This window comes from Gopherus flavomarginatus, chromosome 5 (assembly GCF_025201925.1).
Source record: "Gopherus flavomarginatus isolate rGopFla2 chromosome 5, rGopFla2.mat.asm, whole genome shotgun sequence".
Taxonomy (NCBI): Eukaryota; Metazoa; Chordata; order Testudines; family Testudinidae; genus Gopherus; species Gopherus flavomarginatus.
In genome coordinates, this window is record NC_066621.1 from 144,564,889 (window position 1) to 144,590,503 (window position 25,615).

The 25,615-nt window shown below is 44.9% G+C and overlaps 1 protein-coding gene across 1 annotated transcript in view; it reads right to left on the reverse strand.

Moving 5' to 3' along the window:
* BRF1 (BRF1 RNA polymerase III transcription initiation factor subunit) overlaps window positions 1-18,189 on the reverse strand; it is a 268,924-nt gene extending 250,735 nt beyond the window's left edge. Inside the window, exon 1 of the mRNA XM_050952602.1 lies at window positions 18,003-18,189. Within this exon, the coding sequence (XP_050808559.1) occupies window positions 18,003-18,189 (187 nt within the window). The remainder of the gene's footprint in view (window positions 1-18,002) is intronic.
* Window positions 18,190-25,615: the final 7,426 nt, after the last annotated feature.

The window sequence follows — 25,615 nt, forward strand, 5'->3', positions numbered from 1 at the left end:
GTCTTGCATACCCCCAAGCTTCGCCTCACTTAAAAACGACTTGCTTACAAAATCAGACATAAAAACACAGAAGTGTCACAACATATTATCACTGAAAAATTGCTTACTTTCTCATTGTTACCATATAATTATAAAATAAATCAATTGGAATATAAATATTGTACTTACATTTTAATGTATAGTATATATAGAGTAGTATAAATAAATCATTAGTGTCTGTATGAAATTTTAGTTTGTACGGACTTTGCTAGTGCTTTTTATGTAGCCTGTTGTAAAACGAGATAAATATCTAGATGAGTTGATGTATCCTGTGGAAGACGTTTGTGTACTTCTAGGGGTACACATACCCCTGGTTGAGAACCACTGTTCTAGAGAAGTGCACAAGATTTCATTTAGTATTAAGAGATCTAGCTACCAACATGCATTTCAAGATTGGCTCATGCTGGTCAGTATATATTACTATCATTTTTCTCTTTTAAAGAGCAAAAAACTAAGGCCTTGATCCTGCAAACACTTACCCTAATGCTTAAATTAAGTAGGTGAGTAGTCCTGTTGAATTCAACTGAACAATTCAGGTGAGTAAAGTTAAGAACATACTAAGTATTTGAGATACAGATAGAGCCTAGGAGAGTTGAAAATAAAATAAGTTATTCTTAGACCAAATAATGTGTAATGGAAAATATCTGAATATTAATCATTTGTATTATGATAATACCTAGACGCCCCAGTCAAGATATGCTAGGATGTGTATACATACATACATGCAAACACACACACACACACACACACACACACACACAGTCCGACCCCCAAAATCTTACTGTGTAAATACACCAGAGAGAAGATCAGAAAAAAAGGAGTATTATAATCCCCTTGACACTGAAATCCATCTACTAGGAAATGGTCCAGTTTTGCATAAGCCAAACAGGCATAGCAGGTAGATAAGGACTTTCAGTTACTACCAACATCAACTGGATTCAGACTTGTAATTTAGACATAAAAGATTATCTCCCTATCCACTAACATATGTGGAAGACTCACCTATTAGGACTAACAGCATAGAAACAATTATGCTTCTCACGTTTTATACTTTTTCTACCTTCTCATTCCTTGTTGCTAAGAAAGTTTTCACGAAAATAAAGTTAGAGTGGTGGTAAAAAATATGCACCACTGGCAAAATAAACAAAGTGGAACCAATTAAAACAACTCTACAACCAACAGACCACCACCTCCAGGAGAAACCACTACACCATGACCTGCCACATGGCTATTACATAACACCACATCATCATCAACCCATCAAGACTACCCCAAACAAGAACTGAAGGATCTGTACTCTCCAAGGGACCAAACTTCTATCCCATCATAGAACTAGGTATCATATCCAGAAAAATTCTTCCACAGACTCCACCTCAAAGAATTTTTCACAACAAAGATGACACCATCCACAACTACCACATCCCACCAACAGACATAAGAAAAAAAATTGCCTGATTGGACATGCTTCAGTGGATGAAACCACACATTGGATGATTACATTGTTTCAGGAGGTTAAAAAACAGATGCTGAAATCCTCAATAAAGAATACTTCCACCACAATCTCTCTACCACTGAGAGGACAGCTATACAGTTTTTGAAATGCAAAGACCAGATAGTGATCACAGTAGCTGACAAAGGGGGCACTACTGTAGTCCTTAATTATGATGACTATAAATGAGGCCAACAGACGAGTCTCTGGACATCACCTACCATAAAGAACTCAAAAAGGACCCCAAAACTAATTCTTCTTGATCCCATCAGTTATTAGCTCTCCTTTCCCACTAAGTAGAAGCCCTTCACCTTCCTCCATCTTTCTCTTACTTCTAATGTATTTAAAAGACAACTTAAAAGACGGTTCTTTATGTCCCTTGTTAGGACTAACTCATTTTGTTCCGTAGCCTTTCCGATTTTTCCTTACATGCTTGTGCTATTCTTCTGTACTCCTCCTTAGCAATTTGTTCATGTTTCTATTTTTTGTAGAATTCTTTTTTGATTTTCAGGTCATTAAAAAGTTCTTCATGGAGCCATAGGCTCCGACCTCTGTTCTTTCCCATGGGTGCTAGATCCCGCCTCTGCCCCCGGCCCGGCCCGGCCCCCACTCCACCCCTTCCATGAGGCCCGTCCCCCATTCCAATCCCTTCCCCAAAATTCCTTCCCCAACTCTACCCCCTCCCTGCCCCTATTCCAACTCCTTTCCCAAATCCCCACCCTGGCCCCACCTCTTTCCGACCTCCTCCTCTGAGTGTGCCACATTCTCGCTCTGCCCCACCCTCCCACCCCCGGAGCGTGTAAACGCCACCAAGGGGCCGGGCGGGAAGTGCTGGGAGGTAGATGGAGGAGCGGGGACACAGCACACTCAAGAGAGGAGGAGGAGGGGAGCTTCGCTGCCGGTGGGTGCAGAGCAACCACTAATTTTTTTGCTCCAGCCCCGGAGCACTCACGGAGTCAGCGCCTTTGCATGTAGCCATATTGATCTCTTACCATTTTTCCAATCTTTCCTTCATAATGGAATAGTTGGCTGTTGTGCGTTAATATTGTCTCCTTGAGAAACAGTCAGATCACCTGAGCTTCTTTCTCCCTTAGTCTCATGGGAAGAAAATCTATCTGCCAGTTCTCTGAATCTGCTAAACTCTGCTTTTTTGAAGTCCATTTTCCTTATTCTGTTGCTCTCGTGCTTTCCGTTCCTTAGAATCATTAAATCTATGAATCCATGGTCACTGTCACCTCAACTGCCTTCCCACTCTCAGCTTCACAACCAATTCCTCCATGCTGGTCAGAATCAAGTCTAAAATGACAGTTCCCCTCCCGGTTCTTCCACTTTCTGAACCAAAAAGCTGTCCCAAGAACTTATTGGAAATTTTGTGTTTTGCCAGATTACTTTTCCAATTGATGTCTGGGTAATTAAATTTCCCCAGTTACTACCAGTTATGCAGAAATTTCATCTCTTTCTCTTCCTTTAAAGCTTCCCCATCTTGTGTTACACACCCAGATATACACGTTGTATATAAAAGTCACTTCTTTTACATGTGATGATATGCCCAGCTCCTACTGAGCTGAAACGGGAACACCACACGTATCTGAACGAAGAATTTGGCTCTGAACACAGGCAGAAAAATAGTTATGTGCTCATACGGTTTAAATCTAAAGTCTTAATTTTACAATCAGCTAAGCTGCATAAAGTTTCACTAACCATCTTCATAGACTGAATAATAAAAATAATGTAATGTTGCAGCCGGATAGTTAAAAACCTCCGCAAAAAGTCAGTAAACTCAGCCATACTGCAAATGCTGTATGTTTATGGTATACACTAGACAAACAATAATATTGAGCTCAAAGAAACAGCAACCATTACACAAGGCCAAATTAACATTCTATTTTAATTCTAATTTTTACATTTCTTGACTCTTTTCAATTTTTAACTATGCAGCTTTAACAATGAACAAACTCTTTTCTTCATTTGTTTTAAAAAATTAATTTCCAAGATTTACCAGAAATAGAACCCAGAGCTATTTTGGGGCTTACAAGCAGAGCCAGTTATGTTCCTTGATCTATGGAGTGCAGATGCAGCCCCGCAGAATTTAGGAACTCCACAAGAGAGGGCTGCAGCCTGGACAAGTCCCTTGTGAGTATTTTATCACTCTGTGCAACACATCTCTTCTGAAATGAGCACTTCACAACTCTACGAAGTGGTCTACTAAATATTCCTAGTACCACTCACACTCTCAGCTTTATTAAATCAAAACCTTCCTCTCTTCCCAGGTTCAGTGTTAGTCTGTGATGGTTAGCTACAAATGTTGGGTAAAGGGAGCTATGGGGACATGCACCACCCCAGAAGCAGTTAGGAATTATACTGAAGGCAAAAAACTTTCCTCAGGCCACTCCCTGCATGCAATCAGATGCACATTTTGCACATGCTGTTGGGATGGTCCAGAATACCCCGAGGCATCTGACTCTACTCCACAGCCAGCCATGCCTCTACTTCTTCCCTCCCACCTTTTCAGCATCATGCTCCCCAAGGAGCAACAGGAGCAAGCAGTCTATGCATTCTGAGGCTATCGAGACTGGCCCAGCATGGCAACCCAAGCAGGACAAAAATGGGGGTGGGAGCAAGTGGTGTTTCTTGCCTATCTCTCTACTCATGTGTGGACAAAGAAGGGCCACGCACAGTCTACACAGTTTCAGCCAAAACATTAATTTTGAAAAATTAATGAGTTAGTGAAAGAGGGGGTTATAATGGAGGTTTTCTTGCACCTTTAACTACGGAGTAGTTGTTGCTTGATGGGATCACTATAGTTAACACATGGCCAGCACTGTATGTTTATGAAAGAAAACACTCTACTAAAAACTAGAAAAAAAGCTGTATTTTAATATCCTTTTCTCTGCAGATGCAGAATAAAACTTGTAAAGAATACAGAATGTACCAAATCAACTGTGTCATAACGCAGGGCTTTTACTAACTAGATAGGGAGACTTAATATAAAAAATTAATGAGCTTTCCATTTAAGTTAGACCATGAAACCCAAAAGCAATGTAGGTCAATGTTCCATTGCAATTCACATCTGCAACAGCAGAGGATTTAATAGTTTTGACTGCACAGAAATCTTTAATCACAGTCTACAAATGAAAGACTTCTGTTCTTATATTCTCCCATCGGCCAATTTTACAGACAAGTGAACAGACCTTCACACACTGTAATCTACTAAAATGCTTACGATGAATAAACTCAGCAGAGACAAGTTTTCCAGCCTAGACCACTCTAGCTGCACCCCACCTCTCAAAAAGATCAGCTCACTTTAAAAGCCACCTCACCACAGGGATAAATATACTGCCCTCTTTCCACAATGTTCCAGTCTGAACAGCATACAAAAATCAATGTGAACCTAACACAATGTGAAGGATTCAGCATTTTCATAGCTGCCAACAATATACTCTGCAGTATTTCAAGCAAGCATTTGTTGCTGTCACAAAGATAGCACATACAGGAAGACATGCGCTGCCAGGAAGAATCACCCACTAAGTCTGATGCAAGATTGCCACCTTGAGGACTCCAGGAGATAAGCATAAGAGGAAAGTTATTATTCATAAGTTTCTAAAACTTGCATTTTTTATTTATGTCCCAGACAGGTACCTCCATACCATTAGAATAAATAGAGTCTTCGCTCTCCCCTCCTATCACCACCATTATATATATAGATGAATTCAGTACTCAGGAAAGTGAAAAACTAACAGATCTGGCTAAAGCCAGGCAAAATATGTCCATGTGTTTTTCAAGCTGCCCAATAAGCATCTGCCAATCCAGTAGGGTTGCCAACTTTCTAATCGCACAAAACTGAAAACCCCTTCCCCGAGGCCACACCCCCACTCACTCCATCCTCCCTCCCGCCATCGCTCGCTCTCTCCCACCGAGCTGGGGCAGGGGACTGGGGTACATGAAGGGAGTATGGGCTCTAAGCTGGGGGTGAAGGCTCTGGGTGGGGCCAGAAATGAAGGGTTTGGGGTGCATGAGGGGGCTCCAGGCTAGGGCCGAGGGGTTCAGAGTGGAGGAGGGGGTGCAGACTCCCATTGAGGGTGAAGGCTCTGGGATGAAACTCCAGGTTGGGGCAGGGGGTTGAGGTGTTGGGAGAGTGTGGGCTCCAGAAGGGAGTTTGGGTGTGGGAGGGGACTACAGGTTTGAGCAGGGGGTTGGGGTGCAGAAGGCAGCTCAGGACAGGGGCAGGGAGTTGAGTGCAGGGTCCCGGTGGCTCTTACCACGCTATAGCTTCCCAGGAAGCAGCCGCCAGGTCCCTTCAGACACTAGGCACATGGGGAGCCACGGAGGCTCTGTGTGTTACCCTCTTGCCCATAGGTGCTGCCCCTGCAGCTCCCATTCATCATGGTTCCCAGCCAATGGGAGCTGCGGAGTCGGCACCTGGGCAGGGACAGCATGCAGAGCCTCCCTGGGCGCCCATGCGCCTAGGGTCCACAAGGATCTGGTGGCTGCTTCTGGGAATCACATGGAACTAGGGCAGGCAGGGAGCCTGCCATAGCCCCAGACCCGCGCTGCACCGCTGACCAGACTTACAACAGACTGGTCAGCAGTATCGACTGGAGCTGCCAGGGTCCCTTTTTGACCAGATATTCTAGTCGAAAACTGGACACCTTGCAACTCTGCAATTCAATACACTCCTAATCCACATCTCCCTCTGTTTTGGAACCTTAACTATGGCCTCACCTCTTTTATGTACAGATGTGGTCTCCTCACCTCAGAAAAGATATACTGTCACTAGAAAAGGTTCAGAAAAGGGCAACTAAAATGATTAGAGGTTTGGAGAGGGTCCCATATGAGGAAAGATTAAAGAGGCTAGGACTTTTCAGCTTGGAAAAGAGGAGACTAAGGGGGGATATGATAGAGGTATATAAAATCATAAATGATGTGGAGAAAGTGGATAAGGAAAAGTTATTTACTTATTCCCATAATACAAGAACTAGGGGTCACCAAATGAAATTAATAGGCAGCAGGTTTAAAACAAATAAAAGGAAGTTCTTCTTCACACAGCGCCCAGTCAACTTGTGGAACTCCTTACCTGAGTAGGTTGTGAAGGCTAGGACTACAACAGTGTATAAAAGAGAACTGGATAAATTCATGGTGGTTAAGTCCATAAATGGCTATTAGTCAGGATGGGTAAGGAATGGTGTCCCAAGCCTCTGTTTGTCAGCAGATGGAGATGGATGGCAGGAGACAGTTCACTTGATCATTACCTGTTAGGTTCACTCTCTCTGGGGCACGTGGCATTGGCCACTGTCAGTAGACAGACACTGGGCTAGATGGACTTTTGGTCTGACCCGGTACGGCTCAAAGTTAATATTATATGGTGTCAGTCTGTGTACTAGCCTTTCACCTCTGGAGATTCGGATCACAAAGAGCAGCAATTCTGGTAGCACTATCCTTGTACACAGTTTTGCACATCAGGTAAAGTAAAAATAAAAAAACTGTAGAATCTACTCAAGAGTGAGAGGTCAGGATTGAGGTGCATTGGGAGATGGGAAAACTTGTGAACAATTAATGGCTCAAATCAATAACACGGATTCTTGACTTCTATAAGCATAGTAACATCACACATTACCCCACAAATATTGCTAAAAGTTTATTTGCCATGGACAAAAATAAAATTAATATCAATACGAAACATTATATTCTGCCAATTATCATAATTGTCTCAATAGTGAGCAACGTACTTCTGCATTTTGCCTACTTATCATGGTGGACAAAAATCGTGACTTTTTTAAAGATAGAATAGTTTTATTTAAATTATTTTTATAATTTAAAGCAGATTTATTAATTTGCATGTGGCTAGTTCTTTACTTTCCCTCCATTTTCTAGTCTTAAATTGCTAATGTGGATTTTTTATGTATTTCTTTAATTTACCAGATGTTAAAATTTCAGATTTTACACATAGACTTCTACTACTAAGAAGTCTCACACTTAAAAAGACAAAGTCCAAGACATAATTAACATATATACTGTTACACGCGTCTGACGAAGTGGGTATTCACCCACAAAAGCTTATGCTCCAATACATCTGTTAGTCTATAAGGTGTCACTGGACTCTTTGTTGATATTTACTGTGTGAACACTCCAAATTCAAAAACACAACATTTAAAAACAAATAGCCAAAACTACACTTGCAACCAACCCCACCTTCCAATATATTCAACTTCCACAAGTCAAGGAAGCTGAAATGCTTTGACCAGGCTATATTTCTTCAGTCAGGTTTTGCAGGGGACTTGTGTTCCTAAGCCACCTGAATACCTAATTATGAGTTTAGGAACCTATTTTCAGGCTCCTATTTTTAAAAAAATTTTGCAAAAAAAGTTCACAGCTTTGCTAATCTATTGAAAGTCTAAATAACTTCACATTGTTTAACACTAAATCAGTTTCATTTTGATTATATGATTATATGCCACTAAATTTTTAACAAAAAACAATTTTAATCCCTGATGCTGCAGGCACTTCTGCACATTATAGTCCTACTGAAGTCAATGGAACTACTCATAGCTTCCAAGGCCAGAGTGACCACTGGGATCATCTAGTCTGACCTCCTCTGTATAACACAGATATTCTACAAAAGCCTATGACACATTGGTAATTAATATAAAATCAATGTATTAACACTATATAAGGAATTATGGATACTCATTAATATTACACTTTATGGTCTGTGTCCATACAATGGAAGAACAGGTCTCTTCCAAACAGAAGGGAATGTCACAGCTATTTACCTGTCTCTATGCAAATTAAGCAAGGTGGAATCAAAGCAATGGAAGCCCTATTTACATACAGATGGATGGGATGACCACAGGAAGGGAAAAACAGCATGAGGTCATCCTGCCTCTTGAAACAAGGTCATTGAACTTTGAAAGATATAAGCAAAGACAGAAACCATCTTTGGAATCCACTGCTAGACAGACACAAGGGAAGGAAACTCCTGCAACCGAGAAAGCTGGCTCCTTCAATTAAGCGGGGACTGAAGTCTCTGGAAACTGAAAATAGGTGAGAAACCTACTCAGGCAAAGACCTTTCACCTAGGAAGAGAAGGGAAATCAGCTCCTTGTGCTTTTGGGGAAGGTCTTGACTGAGAGAAAGTCAGCCATGACTGGAAAGAAGAAAGACTGGTAAGAAATTTACCTTGAACAAAGACAGTAGCTTGTTAAGTCTCAGCTGCTAGAAAGCATATTTTGTTTTGTTTTACTTGTAACTCTTTCTGTCTTCATTCCTTATACTTGAGCTCACTTAATCCTATGTATATTTTGTTAACAAATTTGTTTTGTTTTTACTATAAGCCAAACTGGGTGCTGTGTTTGGACAGAAGGGTGTATTTCCCCCAGTTAAGTTCATAAGCTGCAATGTGCTTTTGTCTCCCAAAGGAGCAATAAACCTTATTATTTCTCTAAGTGGTTCAGGTGTGGGCTGGACACTTCAGGGCACACACTTTGGGGGAAATTCAGGACTGGACGTACGTCCCTGGCTGTAATCAAGGTGAAAGCCAGAGTGGGGCTGCAGACAGGCTGCTGGAGTCAGAGCTGTCTAGCACGCAGACACTCGGGGCGTGATCTGCATGCTAGCGACAGCAGCAAAGCATTGTCAGGCACTCAGGGTTGCAGGGCAAGTGGTGACACAACCCCTTACTGGTCTTGATTTCACCCAATGCCATGACACATGTCAAAGCCTCCTGGCTGCTATGAGGCAAGGATTCTCTGCTACTGTACACCTTTCTGAGCCCTCTGGCAGCTGTGATGGGTGTGTATCTCCATTACTCTACCCCAGAATTTTTGAACCCGTCTCCTATGATTCTCTCTAGCACCTGTCTCTGCTGAGGTTCACACATGCTTCCCAAACTGCTGCAGAATGAAAATGTCTTGATTCTTGTTAGTTTCAGTACCAGTCTTTTTTTTTTTTTAATTGGAGATATACCCATCTCCTAGAACTGAAAAGGTCATCAAGTCCAGCCCCCTGCCTTCACAAGCAAGACCAAGTACTGAATTTTGCTCCAGATCCCTAAGTGGCCCCCTCAAGGACTGAATTCACAACCCTGGGTTTAGCAGGCCAACGCTCAAACCACTAAGCCATCCTTCCCCCTTTTCAGTTTTTGTGTTTCAGTCACAGAAACTGAAAAGAAGCAGTGAAAACACTTACAGTATATCTACACTACCTTCTCAATACAGAGTATTTCAAATGAGCTTTAACTGGCGGGTGGGTGAGAATGTGGGCAAGAGAGAGTAAAAGATTTCCTTGCTCTCGCTTGCAAACAGAATTTTTAAATGCCCTTCTAGGATCCAAGACAATACACAAATTTAGTTATTGCTTGTTTTGCTGTCCTCTCATGCCTTGTTCTCGCAGTTATGTTTTCAAACCTGCTTATGCTGACTCTTTAACTTAACGGTACTCTTCTTAGCTGAAATTCCTTTATTTTCCTTTGATTAGTAACTAAACTAAAGCTTTACATCACAGCTTCTTTTTTAACTAATCTCACCAAATATAAACTCCTTCTAATGTAGTCAGGATTGCTACATATTTTCTCAGAAGAAATTAATATTATGACCCTGTGTCTGTGTTATGACATCCAAAATATTTCACAATTCTAATTGTTCTGAAAACAACTGAATTTTGAGACGAGAGGCAACTTCAGTCGTTATCTTAACTCTCACTTAAGATCTGTGAACTGCAAACACTGAAAAAGATCAAGGTTCAGAAATAGGTTGGTGAACAATTTGAGTAAGACCAGGGCCACCCGGGTGGGGGGGAGGGAGTGGGGCAATTTGCCACGAGAATATACTATTCTATAGTGTTGCAACTTGTTTTTTATGGAAGGGACCCCTGAAATTGCTTTGCCCCAGGCCCCCTGAATCCTCTGTGCTGCCCTGGGTAAGACCAATTGGGTAAGCCCATTGAGAACAGAGATGGATTACAGAAAGAGGGTCAATAAAAGGAAGAGACCACCTAGTCTTGTTCTCTTTGCAAGAAGAACATGGTCTGGGAGCCCAGCTACAGAAGGGTCAGTCTCCTAGCAACACAATGGACACAGCTGATACTGGAAGGAGCTGCCTGATTGATTGCAGTTCCCGACTGCTGGAGGGGAGGAGCTAGTTACCACTTGACCCAGCAGTAACCAGAGCTCATTGGCTGCTCAGTGTATTCTATGCCTGAAGCTGTGCTTGGTCCTACTTCCTGTGCCTGCCCAGCCTGTTCCTGCTTCAGTTCCTGCCCTTCTCCGTTCTTGATGCCTCTGGCTCTGATTTCTGACCACATCTTTGGCACACATACGGGCTCTGGTATTTGTCTTCTGATTCATGGCTTTGACCCTCAGCTCTTTTCCTGACCAGGCCCCTGGGAGTCCCATGGTCCTGATTCTTGACTCTAGCTTGGCTACTCTAACCTGGTCATCTCCATGGCTTCAACCATTAGCCATGACTGCCCACATCCCAGTTGTTACTAACATTCTGAACTATCAGAGCACAGCTCTTTTTCCCTTAGTTATTTTTTCTGTCAAACTCAAGGGTCATACTTATGAAAGCAGATAGTTTCTCCCAGTAACTACCACAAGACTATGGGATTCCCTTCCAGATGTAATAGGAAATGCAAAGTCTCACTTCTCTCTTGCACACCCCACATGAATGCAATGACAAGAAGCTACAGAGACCACAGTCTACCTTTGGTTAGTTGACGAAAGACTGAAATGGCTGCCAAATGCACCTGGATAGAGTTAATCTTTAAATTACACTCAGTTAGATAAAGAAGGTACTCAAGTAATTTTTATGCAGGACAAGTAATAGGGCCTTCTTGGACCCTACTGCATGACATGACAATCACTCAGAGTTATATATCTTTCCGGAAGATGGCTTCTGGGATGTCAGGAGAACATGACTGTGATTAATCTATGAGCAAAAGTATTGCCAAGCTTAAAATGAACAAAGGTATTGTCAGTGTTAGGCCTCAAACTTTCGCTTTGCAGAGGTAAGCTAGGACTTGTGGTCAAAACGCACTGCAACCAGTTAACACATTTTAACTCCTATAAAAGGAGATAAGTTGTGCCCCCGGGTACAGCTTGTCTAACCCACAATTAAAACAACTGGCTACAAGAAAATAAGTAAGTATAAACTATACGATCAAAGCGACACAAGGAGATAAGTAAGCATAAATTATACAGCCAAGGCAACAACGCTAACCACAATAAAGATTTGGCTGACCCTAACCGGTCAGTCTGTTTTAAGACATGGCGGACAAATCAGACAAAAAGTAAAAAGGCACGGGACTGCGTGTGTGTTTCGATCATAAGAGAACCTGACCCACACTCCCTGAACTGAAGGAATGTGCACTTCGCGCCCATCTGTACCTGGCCAGTGTAGAGAACAGCTGACTGAAAGCTAATGTATTTTCAGACAAATGAAGAGTAAGGTCATGGAGTAAAGAAGTCTGGTTGCTCGGGCAGAATTGATCTCAAGTTGTATCGATACTATAGAATTAAGATAGCAGTAAACAGCTAATGAATGATAATTGTGCTTGTCTTCAGTATAACTTGCCATTTATATTAATCCTTATTCAGTGCTGGTCTTTAATCTTGCTTTTCTTATTTTTCTGTGTTGCTTTTATAGTCAAAAGTCATTAAAAACCTTTTTTAAGGAATAATCAGTAGTTTTAATTTTTCTTATACAGGCACCACTCAACCTCATTACATCTGTGTTGGGTGGTGGGAAGTAGTGATCACCCACAATCCAACTAGGGTTCTGATGCGTGCCTCCCTCTTCCTTTATCTCCGTAATGACCTACCTGCTAAGAGATACCAGGTCAGGCAACCTGTCCAAGACAGGACTCCCTGGTTCCAGATGTGATCTGAGACCAGAGACTCTGGGGCCTTGGCTATACTTGAGAGTTGCAGCGCTGGTGGTGGCTTTATTGCGCTGTAACTCACTCCCCGTCCACACTGGCAAGGCAAATACAGCACTGTATCTCCCTGGCTACAGCGCTGCCTGTACTCCACCTCTACGAGAGGAATAACGAGTATAGCGGTGATGCTGCAGCACTGGGGTGCCAGAGTAAACAGGGAATAATCTTAGTACTCTGTAACTGACCTCCGGAAGCTTCCCATAATCCTTTTAAGTAAAGATTACTCTCTTTGTTCTGTTGTGATGCCTCTGTTTGTTTTGTTGTGAACTCGGGGCTCCCGAAGCTGATTATCAAAAAAAAAAAAAAAAAAAACACAGCTCCTGTTTGCTGTGACAAAACAGAGGCAGGGACCTCCCTTTGGAATGCTCACAGCTAGTGTTTGCTTGAAGAGAGGGGGGAAGGAAGGGGCTTGAGGAGAGAAGCAGCACGATGGGCGGGGGAGGGTCTGTTTCGGAGCAGCTGCTTATCTGGTCTGTGAGGAAAAAAAGAAAGAAGGCTATTTGCTTTCAGTAAGTGAGAGAGGGGTGGGGGAGGGGGTCGGAACTTGCAAGGCAGCTGCTGTCAGAGTGTCGGCTCCAAAAATCAACTCTCTCTCTCTCCTCCACACTCCCTATCACACTCCACCCCCCCACTCCCACCTCCACCCCCCTTTTGAAAAGCATGTTGCAGCCACTTGAACGCTGGGATAGCTGCCCATAATGCACCACTCCCAAAGCCACTGCAGATGCTGCAAATGTGGCCACGACAGTGCGCTGGCAGTGTGGACAGACTGCAGCGCTTTCCCTACTCAGCTGTACCAAAACAGGTTTCACTCCCAGCGCTGTACAGCTGCAAGCGTAGCCATACCCTCAGCATGATAAGATTAACCTTGGCCATTTGCAACAGAATGGAGAACCGTAATTATGTGCCAGCAAGGAGCTACTAGGACCATCTAATCTTTCTTTTTCCAGAGCCTTGCCAAAATCTTTGCTACCAAAAAGACTGGAAGAAAGGGACATAGCCTCATTTTCAAGGGAATGGAAAGGCATCCCTAGCAGTCTTTTCTCAGTACCAGGAACAGAAGAAAAGTAGCTGCTTGTCAGGTGAGTGGTAAAAATATCCACCTCTCTCTCTCTTCCTACAGTGGAAGAGACAATCTGTGATTCCCTGATCCAGAGATCACTCAAAAGAATCTACTATGGATTAATTTAGTCTGCAATCACATTCTCCTCTTCTACCAAGCCCATGGCAACTAAAAATATTACCACTATTGCTATTGGACAGACCTCATGTCCATCCCCACAGGGCTTCCCAACAGAGGAATAATGACCTGGTGCCTTCCTTCTTATTTATATAAAGAGTGGCCTCTTTGTTTGTTTGAACTATCTTTGGGGAAGATCTGGTAGACCACATTACAGCATGTTGCAGATGCAAACTGGTAAAACCATCATCCAACTGCATCTCTGCACTGCAGCTGAAAATGCTGGGGCACAGTACCAAAGGTCTAGCCCAGGGGTCCCCAGCACCACTACTCCAGGGCTCCAGTGGCTATTTAAAGGGCCAAGGAGGTAGAAGCAGGGGAGCCCCAGGCCCTTTAAATAGGCCCTAGATCCCCGGGGCAGCAGGGGGCTCTAGCTGCCTCTGCTGCCCCAGTTCTTTAAATAGCCACAGGAGGCCCGCCGCTTCCCCAGGGTTCTGGCGGCTATTTAAAGGACCAGGGGGGTAGAAGCAGGGGAGCCCCATGCCCTATAAATAGCCCCTGGAGCACTGGGGTAGCAGGGGACTGCAAGGGCTATTTAAAGGGCCAGGGCTCCAGCTGCTTCTGACGCCTCAGTCCTTTAAATAGCCACCAGAGCCCCACCGCTTCCTCCAGGGCTCCGACGGCTCTGCGAGGGGGGGGGAGAAGCAGGGGAGGGGCCGAGGGAGCCTCAGCCTCCCCACCTGGGAACTCAGGCGGACCAGACAGGACCGTCCTGCAGGCCACATGTGGCCTGCAGACCAGAGTTTGCCCACCCACCTGTCCCTTTAGGAACCAGTTCTACACTGGCTTCTAAATTTAGCAACCGGTTCGAACCAGCTCCAGCTCATCACTGGTTAGACCTAACTACCTGAGTTCACGGTCCTCTCTCTGTGACCCCGACCTCCCACATGTGCTCCAATGGAAAAAACAAAACTGTTAATCAATAAGAGGTACGATAAATCCTTATCACCAGTGTTATCCACACAAGAGGGAAATATCTGTGACGTGTTAAGTATGAAGACAAAGCACCTGATATGACAGGTGTGCCATATGTGCCCTAAATGACATTTGACAGTGCAAAGATTCAGATTCAAAATAAGAGGATCTCATAACTGTCTGAGACAATTTTCATAAGAGGCAGACCAAGACTATGGAACTCAATGCCAGTGAAATAGAAAATGACTACTACGGCTACATCTACATTAAGCACCTTACAGCAGCACCGCTGTAAGGTCTCCTCGAAGAACTCTCCCACTGGCACAATTAAACCACCCCCAACAAACATCAGTAGCTATGTCAGCAGGAGACACTCTCCTGCCAACAGAGAGCTGTCCACACCAGCGCTTTTGTTGGTGAAACTTATGTCAGTCAGGGGGTGTTTTCTCACAACCCCGACCAACAAAAATTTTGCCAATAAGAGTACTTGTGTAGACAAAGCCTTAGTTTGCTAAATTTGGAACTTAAATGCAAAACTCACCTCTTCCACGATGCTTCCCCACAATAAAACTTATGAAGGTGAGGGATATGTAAAAAAAAAATTGAAATCTAGCCTGTATCTTGCTGGTTGGGAAGGAAGAAATAGTTGCCATGTTCAGTCATGGGAGGCACTCTGATCCTACAAGTATCAGAGGGGTAGCCGTGTTAGTCTGGATCTGTAAAAGCAGCAAAGAGTCCTGTGGCACCTTATAGACTAACAGACGTATTGGAGCATGAGCTTTCATGGGTGAATACCCACTTTGTCGGATGCACGACACATGCATCCAACGAAGTGGGTATTCACTCACGAAAGCTCATGCTCCAATACGTCTGTTAGTCTATAAGGTGCCACAGACTCTTTGCCTCTGATACTACAGTGACGTAAGAACAAAGATACACAGTCATCTTGACATAGGTGACTGGGGGAAGCAAACCATGTGCTCACTAATGTAGTACAATTTTCTTCAATTCTTTCATTTATTCTTTTAATCTTTTATGGCTCTGGTTCTGCAGTCAGAACTCAAGTCAAAGTTACACTGACTTGCAGGAGAGCTGGGACAAGTGGTGACTGCAGTCCTGAGACCCGATTTTCAGCTCACGTGATGTAATTCCTTCCATCAGATCCTGAGACCAGAATCATCAGGAAAAGGGTCTAGACAGTAATCAGTTCTTCCCTGTAAGACTATCAGATCCAGACAGTAAACCACTCTTCTCCCAGCACGACACATGGCTATTTCCAGCCATCTCAGGGTGGGAGAGCAGGAGGGCAAGAAGCAACCAGCGATAGAGGATCCCAGGCTCTGAGATTTACCATTTATTTGGGGGGTAAGCAGGTAGCTTTGTCTAGTTAATGCATTTGACATTAATAATAAAATAGGGAAAAACCATAATAAGTTGCACCAGTTCAGTTAGAGTGGCACAAAAGATTTCATCCCAAGTGCTGGAGCCAATCACCATGGGGTCATGATGTGAAAGTACTGCGTGCAGACAGGGTGTTCCACTCAAGTTTGCAGTCAATGCCTTTCCATCTACCATAAACAAGGCCTACTTGCCTGACCTAAAGCACTTTTTAAATAAAATTTAGTTATAACACCAATCATACCAAATTATGTTATAACATGGCCAGGTGGGCTACAAACATTTTACAGTGCTTGTTAGACTTGTTTTTTATACTGTAAATGGGACATTAAGTAGAGAATGGACTGGCTAACAGTACCGCAGGCACTTAGGGCTAAATCCACAAAGAGCCTTAGGCACTGAAACACTCAGTGTTGCAACACCCAATTTTTAGGTACCTTGCCACTCAGTGGAATCCACAGCCCTAAATTAGGTGCCTAAATTCCTTATAAAATGCATGGGGAGAATTAGGCACCTAAGAATGGAATCCACCAAAGCCAGCAAACTAAGTGGGTAGGCGCCAAGGCTAGCCAGTAGGAAATGCCATGAAGACAGGCTGCCCTAAGCCCTGCTCCTCAAAAGGTATTTAGGTGACTATGTCCGGGCTGGAGGGAAGCACCTCCCTCCACTCAGAATTCACAGTTGTGAATGCTCTCCTGGAATCAGGTGCTACTATTAGCCTATTGGTTAGGATACTTATCTAGTATGTATGTAGGAGGCCTAGGTTCAATTCTCCCCTCTCCCTCATGTGGAGCAGGGATATGAACTTGGCTCTTCCAGGAGACTGCCTTAACCATTGGGCTATGGAGTATTCTGGGACAGGTCTCTCAGTCTCTCCTACCCAAGCTGCACCATTCTGTATAAATATTCAGTGAGAAAGCATAAGAATGACTCTATAGTCCAGTGGTTAAGGCACTCTCCTGAGACAGGGGAGATCTAAGTTCAAATCCCTTTTCCACATCAAGCAGGGGGACTGAACTCTCCCTCATCCTGGGTGAGTGCCCTTAATTAATGGGCTAAAAGTTTAAAAGGGGTGGAACACACACCTCCTTTCATTTTGTGTGCGTTTAGGAATGCTCTGAGAATGCCTATCAGACAGGTGCACACACACACAGGTGCTTAAACTGAGGACTGTGTGCATGCTCATTTTTGGAAGCTTTGGGTGCATCTTCACAGCAGTGTTAGCTTAAGTTACTTGCATTAACTGACCTTCAAACGTAAGCTAACCGTTGCAGTGAAGAAAAACCCTTAGGCACCTAAGAGACTTTAAAAGGGGAAATGTAGGAACCTACAGGGTTAGGTGGCAGCTGAGCTGGGGTTTTGAGAAGCTCACTGGCACTTAAAGTGTCAGTTAGGTATACCTACATTCTTTTGTACATCAAGTCCTCAGACCCCCAAATCCTGCAACTGAATCCACATGGACGCAGAGGTCTGTCCACATGACTCCAGTTGCAGGATCGGGACCTTTGTGTGGATCACTGCTTGATAAAACACTTGAAAGTCACCTTTCAGTCATACCAAGAGAGGACAACAAAGACTGGAGAGGAGATATTCACTTGTTTCCATCTGCTCAAGAGTTGTCCAGCCCAAGTCTTACTCTTGAAAGTAAATGCATAACACACAGAATCTCACCCAGTACAAACGAGACGGCGGGGGCAGGGCGGGTGTCACTTGGAAAATTCAGACACAATTAGTGACCTGTTCACCTGCCAGAAACCCTATGTCAGATGCCTCCTGCGCAGGACAAGGAGCGAGCTCTCCCCTGCATGCTGTCCCGACAGCAATGTGTTGACGGGGGGGGCAGTGCCAGGCCGGCGGCAGTGAATAGGGAGGGCTGCCCACCGCTATAGGAAAAGCGTTGCGCACCCTGCCTGGCCCCAGCAGGGAAACCCTGGAGCGTCCAACCATAGACAGACTGGGGCCCCCACCCCGTCCCCTTCCCCCGCTCACCGTCCAAGGACACGAACTGCCCCACGGCCGAGGAGCCGCCGCCGCTGTTCTCCACGAACTGCACCTCGGAGACGATGATGTTGTCCTCGAGCACCGAGCCGCAGCCCGTGCACACCGCGTCCCCCCGCGCCGCGTCCACCTCGATCTCCGAGCCGCCGCACGTGGCGCACACCCGCCCCCCCGGCATGATGCCCCGCGGGAGCCGGGGCTCTGCCCGCGCCGCCTCTCTCGCTAGCTCGGCTCGCGCGCCGCCGCCTCCCCGGGCCGGGCGCCGCTCAGCGTCCGGCCCCTTGCACCGGTCAGCGCACGGCGCAGGCCTCGCCCGGGCCGGCTGGGGGAGGAGCCCAACGCTAGCAGCGCCCGGGCCCGCCTCCTCTCGCGAGAGCTCGCCCCCACCCCCGTACGTCCGCCCAGATTGGGGGCGGGGATGCCTGTGTCAGCCTCTGCTCTAGAGTCACCGCCCATAGACCTCCGTTAGCAACCACCACCCCCTACCGCCGGTAGACCCCCTCTGTCACCCTCTCAGCAACCGCCACCCCCTACCGCCGGTAGACCCCCCCCTGTCACCCTCTGAGCAACCGCCACCAGACCCCCTCTGTCACCCTCTCAGCAACCGCCACCCCCTACCGCCGGTAGACCCCCCCCGTCACCCTCTGAGCAACCGCCACCAGACCCCCTCTGTCACCCTCTCAGCAACCGCCACCCCCTACCGCCGGTAGACCCCCTTTGTCACCCTCTGAGCAACCGCCACCAGACCCCCCCCGTCACCCTCTCAGCAACCGCCAGTAGACCCCCCCTGTCACCCTCTCAGCAACCGCCAGTAGACCCCCCCTGTCACCCTCTCAGCAACCGCCACCCCCTACCGCCGGTAGACCCCCTCTGTCACCCTCTCAGCAACCGCCACCAGACCCCCTCTGTCACCCTCTCAGCAACCACCACCAGACCCCCTCTGTCACCCTCTCAGCAACCGCCGGTAGACCCCCCCCGTCACCCTCTCAGCAACCGCCACCCCCTACCGCCGGTAGACCCCCCGTCACCCTCTCAGCAACCGCCACCCCCTACCGCCGGTAGACCCCCCCTGTCACCCTCTGAGCAACCGCCACCCCCTACCGCCAGTAGACCCCCTCAGCAACCGCCACCCCCACTACAGCTCCCCAACCCGTCACCTTCTCACCAACTTCTACAGCTCCCAGCCCAGAGCCCCAGCACCACCCACAGCCCCCGATAACTCTTCTGCCTGTCACCACCCAGAGACCCCCCCCACCTTACCACCCCTAGGCCCCCCTCCTCATCAGCCCCATACACTTATCCAGCCCCTCCCCCCAGTACCCATAGCAGACTAAAGCTGCCTGTATTAGTGTCTCATTTTCACCTACAGCCCCCGCACCTACCCACAGTCACCCTCTTAATTACCTCCCACCACAGCCCCCCTTCCCCTCCACCACTGCCCATAACACACCCCCAATCACCAGCACACTTCTTCCACCATTTTCACCTAAGTCTCCACTGACCCCCCCCCCCAATGGCCCTCAGCCCCCCTCTGTCTCCTTTCTATAGCTCCTTCCAGACACACCCTGTACCCTCTACAGCCCCTAGGAGTCTCTGTTGTTTGGCATACTGCTGCCCCACACTCTTCACATCTGGATCCATAGTGCATCTGTCATTGCACCATTTGCTTCCTAGCACTAGCTACACACAGTCAGTGGGACTAGAACCCAGAACCCACCACTCCTGAAAGCACCAGCTTCTAGCACTTGCTGCGCTGCCTCTGGTATTTAAACTTAAATCCTCTCTCTGTGCCACTGAATAACAGGTCTCACTAATTTTATCAGGTCTGAGTTACATATACACCATTAGGTACTAATTATCTTGTACTTGGTATTTATAGTATAGTGTTTTACGTTTTCTAAGTGTAGTACAAATAATTCATCCTCAACACCCCTACCAGGTGTCCCTAAGAGCATAGTGTGAATGTAAAATATTTGCCATCTAGCTGTTACTAACCATATGAACTATTTTATGTCTTAACAGGAACATTTTCTGTAGTCACTAAAATTCTCAAGGCCTACTCAGTATATGCATGCATGCCCTTCTTAGCACAGTTTTAAGATATGGGTTCCATTTGTTACAAGCCAGAGATAAGTGTAGTTCTCCAAGGGTTACAGAGATTTTAAAAAACTATTCACTATATATATAGTCAATTACACAAATTACTACAGAAAAATATGGACATGTTGATTGATAAAGTGGCACATTTTAAGGGCTAGTCCTTAGGATCTTAAATATAATATGTAGCATTTATATAGTGCTTTACATACATTATCTAGTTAATCTTCACAACACCTCTGTGAGATAGATAGGAATTATTCTCTCTCTTTTACAGAAGTAGAAAATGAGAGATGAAGGTTAAGAGACTTGTCCAAGGTCATGGATGGAGGCACTACCAGGGATAAAATTAGACCCTGGGTGGTTTTGGTCCTGCTCCAGGCCATCAGATCTCACAGTATCATAAGAGCCAATTAAGTTATCTTGCTATGTGTATTGATCAGGCACAAGAACTAACAGAATAAATAATATTAAACTAAATATAGTACCTAGCACTCAGAGATATTTTCCAATGTATGACAGTCCATTTACTGAACTCTGGGGCACAGCCTAACCATCTAAAGTGACAAAGTAAAAGCAATGTAAACTGGTCCAAATGTGCTCTAAAATAATTCATTCTTACTGCATCACTTTATCATACCTCCGTGTCTATTTCAAAATTGCCCTTCTATCTTTGATTGTCTATTTTTTGTTCCAGTGAATAGTCAAAAAGGGGCTGATAATGCTTTAATGCTTTAACCAACTAGGTGCCAGCATTCAGTTCCTGACCACTCTGATTAATGAGAGTCAGTGTGGTATGAAGGAATGTGTACATGGTAAGAAATTCAGGAAGCCCTGAGTTCTAGTTCAGTCTTGGCCATTGATTGTCTGTTTGGGTACTTGGGACCCACATTTTCAAAAGTGGCTGCAGATTTTGGATGTCTCCATTTTAGAATGCTCAATTTAAGACACCTTGGTGCTGATTTTCATAACTTCCAGGCAACCACAACTCCAACTTACGTCAATAGGAGCTGCAGGTGTTCACACCTCTGCAGAATCAGAATCCAGGAGGTATCTCAAGTTATGCACTACCAAAGATAAATGATGGTCTTATGGTTAAGGTACTAGAGTTAGATTCAGAAGGTTGGGGTTTGATTCCTAGTTCTGCCCCAGACATACTATCTAACCTTAAGCAGGTCATTTAATGTTTCTGTGCCTCAGTTTCTCATTTGTAAAACTGGAATAATAATGCTTCTTTTCTCCCATGCTTTGCCTTACCACTTCAGACTGTAAACTCTATGAAGTAGCGAGTGTCTCTATGTATATCTGTATAGCAGCTAGTACAACGGGGGCTCTAGATGCCACCATAATTCAAATAATATCGTTGACTACTCAAAATTACTGGAATATTTTGAAAATGTGGGCTATAAATATTGTACTTATATTTCAATGTATAGTATATAGAGCAGTATAAACAAGTCATCTGTATGAAATTTTAAAAAAACCCTAGTGCTTTTTATGTAGCCTGTTGTAAAACTAGGCAAATATCTAGATGAGCTGATGTACCCCTTGGAGGTCCTCTGTGTGCCCCCAGGGTCTGCATGCCCCTGGTTGAAAACCACTGATTTAGATAATGGCATAGAGAGTACATTTACCAAGGTTGCGGACAATACCAAGCTGGGAGGAGTTGCAAGTGCTCTGGAGGATAGGATTAAAATTCAACATGAGCTGGACAAACTGGAGAAATGGTCTAAAGTAAATAGCATGAAATTCAATAAGGACAAATGCAAAGTACTTCATTTAGGAAGGAACAATCCGTTGCACACATACAAAATGGGAAATGACTGCCTAGGAAGGAGTACTGAGGAAAGGGATCTGAGTGTCCCAGTGGATCACAAGCTAAATATGAATCAACAGTGTAACACTATTGCAAAAAAAAGTGATTATTCTGGGATGTATTATCACAGTGTTCTTCATTGCAAGGCCCACAAGCCAGTGGAGGCTTCCCTTGACCCTAAGTGCAGCTCGCTAAGTTCCCTCTGAGTTGCATGGCTGTGCGGCAGGCTATAAATAGCTGTGCAGCAGCTCTAAAGGACCATAAAGCAGGGACCTGGAGAGGAGAGAGGTAGGAGGTGTGCAGGAACTGGGGAGGGGAGCAAGTTGGGGCTTGCAGGGCTGCTGTGGGCCTCTCCCCTGACCCAGGAGCTCCCTGCTGCCAAAGGGGAGAGAGGGGCCCTGCTCCCGGAGCTCCATGCTGTCTGCTGGCACGAAGAGACAGGCCCCTTCCCCGGAGCTAGCTGCTACCGGCAGGGAGAGGGCTGGGGGGAGTCTCTTGCCCCAGCCCCAGGTTAGCCTGCCTGCATCCCAAACTTCTCATCCCTGGCCCCACCCCAGAGCCCGCACCTCCAACCAGAGCCCTCCTCCTACCCCCTCATCCCAATCATCTGCCTCAGCCCTGAGCCCCCTCCTGCATCCTGAATCCCTCATCCCTGGCCCCACCCCGCAGCCCTCACCCCTGCACCCCAATCCTCTGCCTCAGTCCTGAGCCCCGTCCCAAACCCCTCATCCCCAGCTCCACCCTACAGCCCTCACCCCCAATCAGAGGGGCAAAAAGAAAATAGAAGAATATTGACCAACGAACATTTGGACTGCCTTAACAGGATTGCAAAAACAGATGACAAATACTGTATGAACAAAGTCAAGGAGGAACAGGCACACTTTCACCCATCCAGTTTTTAAAATAAGTTTTGCATTCTTCTGCTCTTAAAAAGTTTACTCGCATAGGTGCCTTTTTAAATTCCATATCTTTTCCTGGTTATTATTTTATGAAAGGAGTATCGTTTTATTGTACAAGTAGACTTTGTCTTAGTTAAACAAGTGGCTCTGTAACATTACATCATTAAGGAGTAGTAAGCAATGTGTTAACAGTAGTTGATGTGGCTCTCACACTGAAGGTTTTTTGCCAAAATGGTCTCCACTTCAAAAATAGTGAAGAGTACTATATTAGCAGAAGTGTTATAAGCAAGACACGAGAATTCTTCCATTCTACTTCGCATAGATAAGGCTTCAACTGGAGTACAGTAGGATCCAGTTCTGGGCACCACATTTCAGGAAAGATGTGAACAAACTGGAGAAATCCAGAGAAGAGCAACAACAATTATTAAAAGGTCTAGAAAACATGACCTATGAGGAAAGCTTGAACAAAACTGGGTTTGTTTAGTCTGGAGAAGAGAAGGCTGAGAGGGGACACAGTAACAGCTTTCAAGTACATAAAAGGTTGTTACAAGGAGGAGCGAGAAAAATTGTTCTGATTAACCTCTGAGGTTAGAACAAGAAGAAATGGGCTTACATTGCAGCAAGGGAGGTTTAGGTTAGACGTTAGGGAAGCAAAACATGAGAATTATTCTGCTCTGCTCTGGGCTGATTAGGCCTCAGCTGGAGTATTGTGTCCAGTTCTGGGTGCCACATTTCAGGAGGGATTGGACAAATTGGAGGGAGTCCAGAGAAGAACAACAAAAGTGATTAAAGGTCTAGAAAACATGACCTATGAGGGAAGATTGACAAAAATGTGTTTGTTTAATCTGGAAAAGAGAAAACTGAGGGGGACAGGATAACAGTTTTCAAGTATGTAAAAGGCTGTTACAAGGAGGAGGGAGAAAATTTGTTTTTCTTAACCTCTGAGGATAGGACAAGAAGCAATGGGCTTAAATTGCAGTAAGGAAGGTTTAGGTGGAACATTAGGAAAATGGTCCTGTTAGGGTGGTTCAGCACTGGAATAAATTGCCGAAGGAGGTTGTGGAATGTCCATCACTGGAGACTTTTAAGAGCAACTTAGACAAACACCAGTCAGGAATCGTCTAGTTAATATTTAGTCTTGCCATGAGTGCAGGGGATTGAACTAGATGACCTCTCGAGGTTCCTTCCAGTCCTATGATTCTATGATTAGGAAAATCTTCCTGTCAGGGAGGTAAAGCACTGGAACAAATTGCCTAGAGATGTTGTGAAATCTCCACCACTGGAGGTTTTTAAGAACAAGTTAGACAAACACCTGTCAGGAATGGTCTAGTTATTACTTAGTCCTGCCTTGAGTGCAGGGGACTGGACTAGATGACCTCTCGAGATCCCTTCTAGTCCTACACTTTGATGATTTTATGAAAGGTGCCACAGAAGTGCAAAATATTAAAATCCAGTGTGTTTTAATTTATTCTGGTCATTCATTCCTGAAGGCATGGAGCTCAGTCAATTCTTATACCAGTAAGCCTTTGTTTGCATTAGCACTCATCCAATCTGTAACAAAGACACTGTGCCATTCTACCAGTTCCATAGTTGGGAAGGAAGGGGAATGGGAAATATATAGTAGCAGGATGTTTGTTCAGTCTGATTTATCTACCAGCATTTGAATCGCTTGAATTATCTGACTTAGTGCAGAAGAGGAAACCTTATAGACTCACATTCAAAATCTGTTTCCCACAGAGTGGTCAACACGTAGCCAAACATCTGATGCAGCTCTCCTCAACTTGCCAACAGTGAAGGCCATGTCAGTTTTCTGTCTTTCCCTGATACTGAGCAAGTGAGGGCACTGAGACTGAGTGGCAGTGTGTCAGAAGTAATCTTTTAGTCAGGACCTGAGTCTGCCCCACTCCCAGGGCAACTCCACTCTCACACTGTGCCACATGACACACTGGATGCATCTCACTAGGCAAATACAGTGTGTCACTCTCTGATTAATTATTCCAGGCCAGAGCATCACTGGAAGGCAATGCAACCCACAGATGTCTAGGCTACAAGTGTGGCAATTACTTCACAAAGTGTGACAGAATCCTAAAATAAGAGGCACTATTAAAAACAGCATAATAAGAAACACATTTAGGGCCAGATCCTGGTCCACACTAAGGCTACTTTGCATTGTTACAGGAAATTGAGGATCCCCGTGGGTAAAGTTACTCACATAAATATTGGCAGATTCTGACCCTCTATAACAGAACAATAATATTGGATAGTGTGACATGTATTTTATTGCTTCTTTTCTTTTTTTCCCTTCCTTTATACTTTATTATTAAGGCAATTTGCATGAAAAGGGGATCTTTTCATTTCTTAAAAGTCCATTTGCTCCTCCTTATTCTTCTCCTGAAGTTATAACCTTCTGTTTGTGATATAATCATTCCCACAGCTACCAAATGTGATGTCACAAAGAGAGCATTATGACTTTGGGTAGGGAATAAGCAGCAGGGAAAAAAATGATCCTTTTTGTATATAAATGTCTTTAGCAATAAGAAACACAGGAAAAGAAAAATGGAACGCATATAATAAAATAGACAATTTGTCTGTAAAATGTAAATAGAATATCTTCTCAAAGTTTACAGTAAGGTATCAACAAGACTTTAATTCACAGAAAGATAGCCATCACCAAACCAGATCAGACCAGGGGATCATCCAAATGAGATCCTGTCTCTGACCATGGACAGAACCACCTTCTTCAGAGGAAAGTGCAAGAAACCCTGCATAAGGCAATTACTGAATAACCTTCC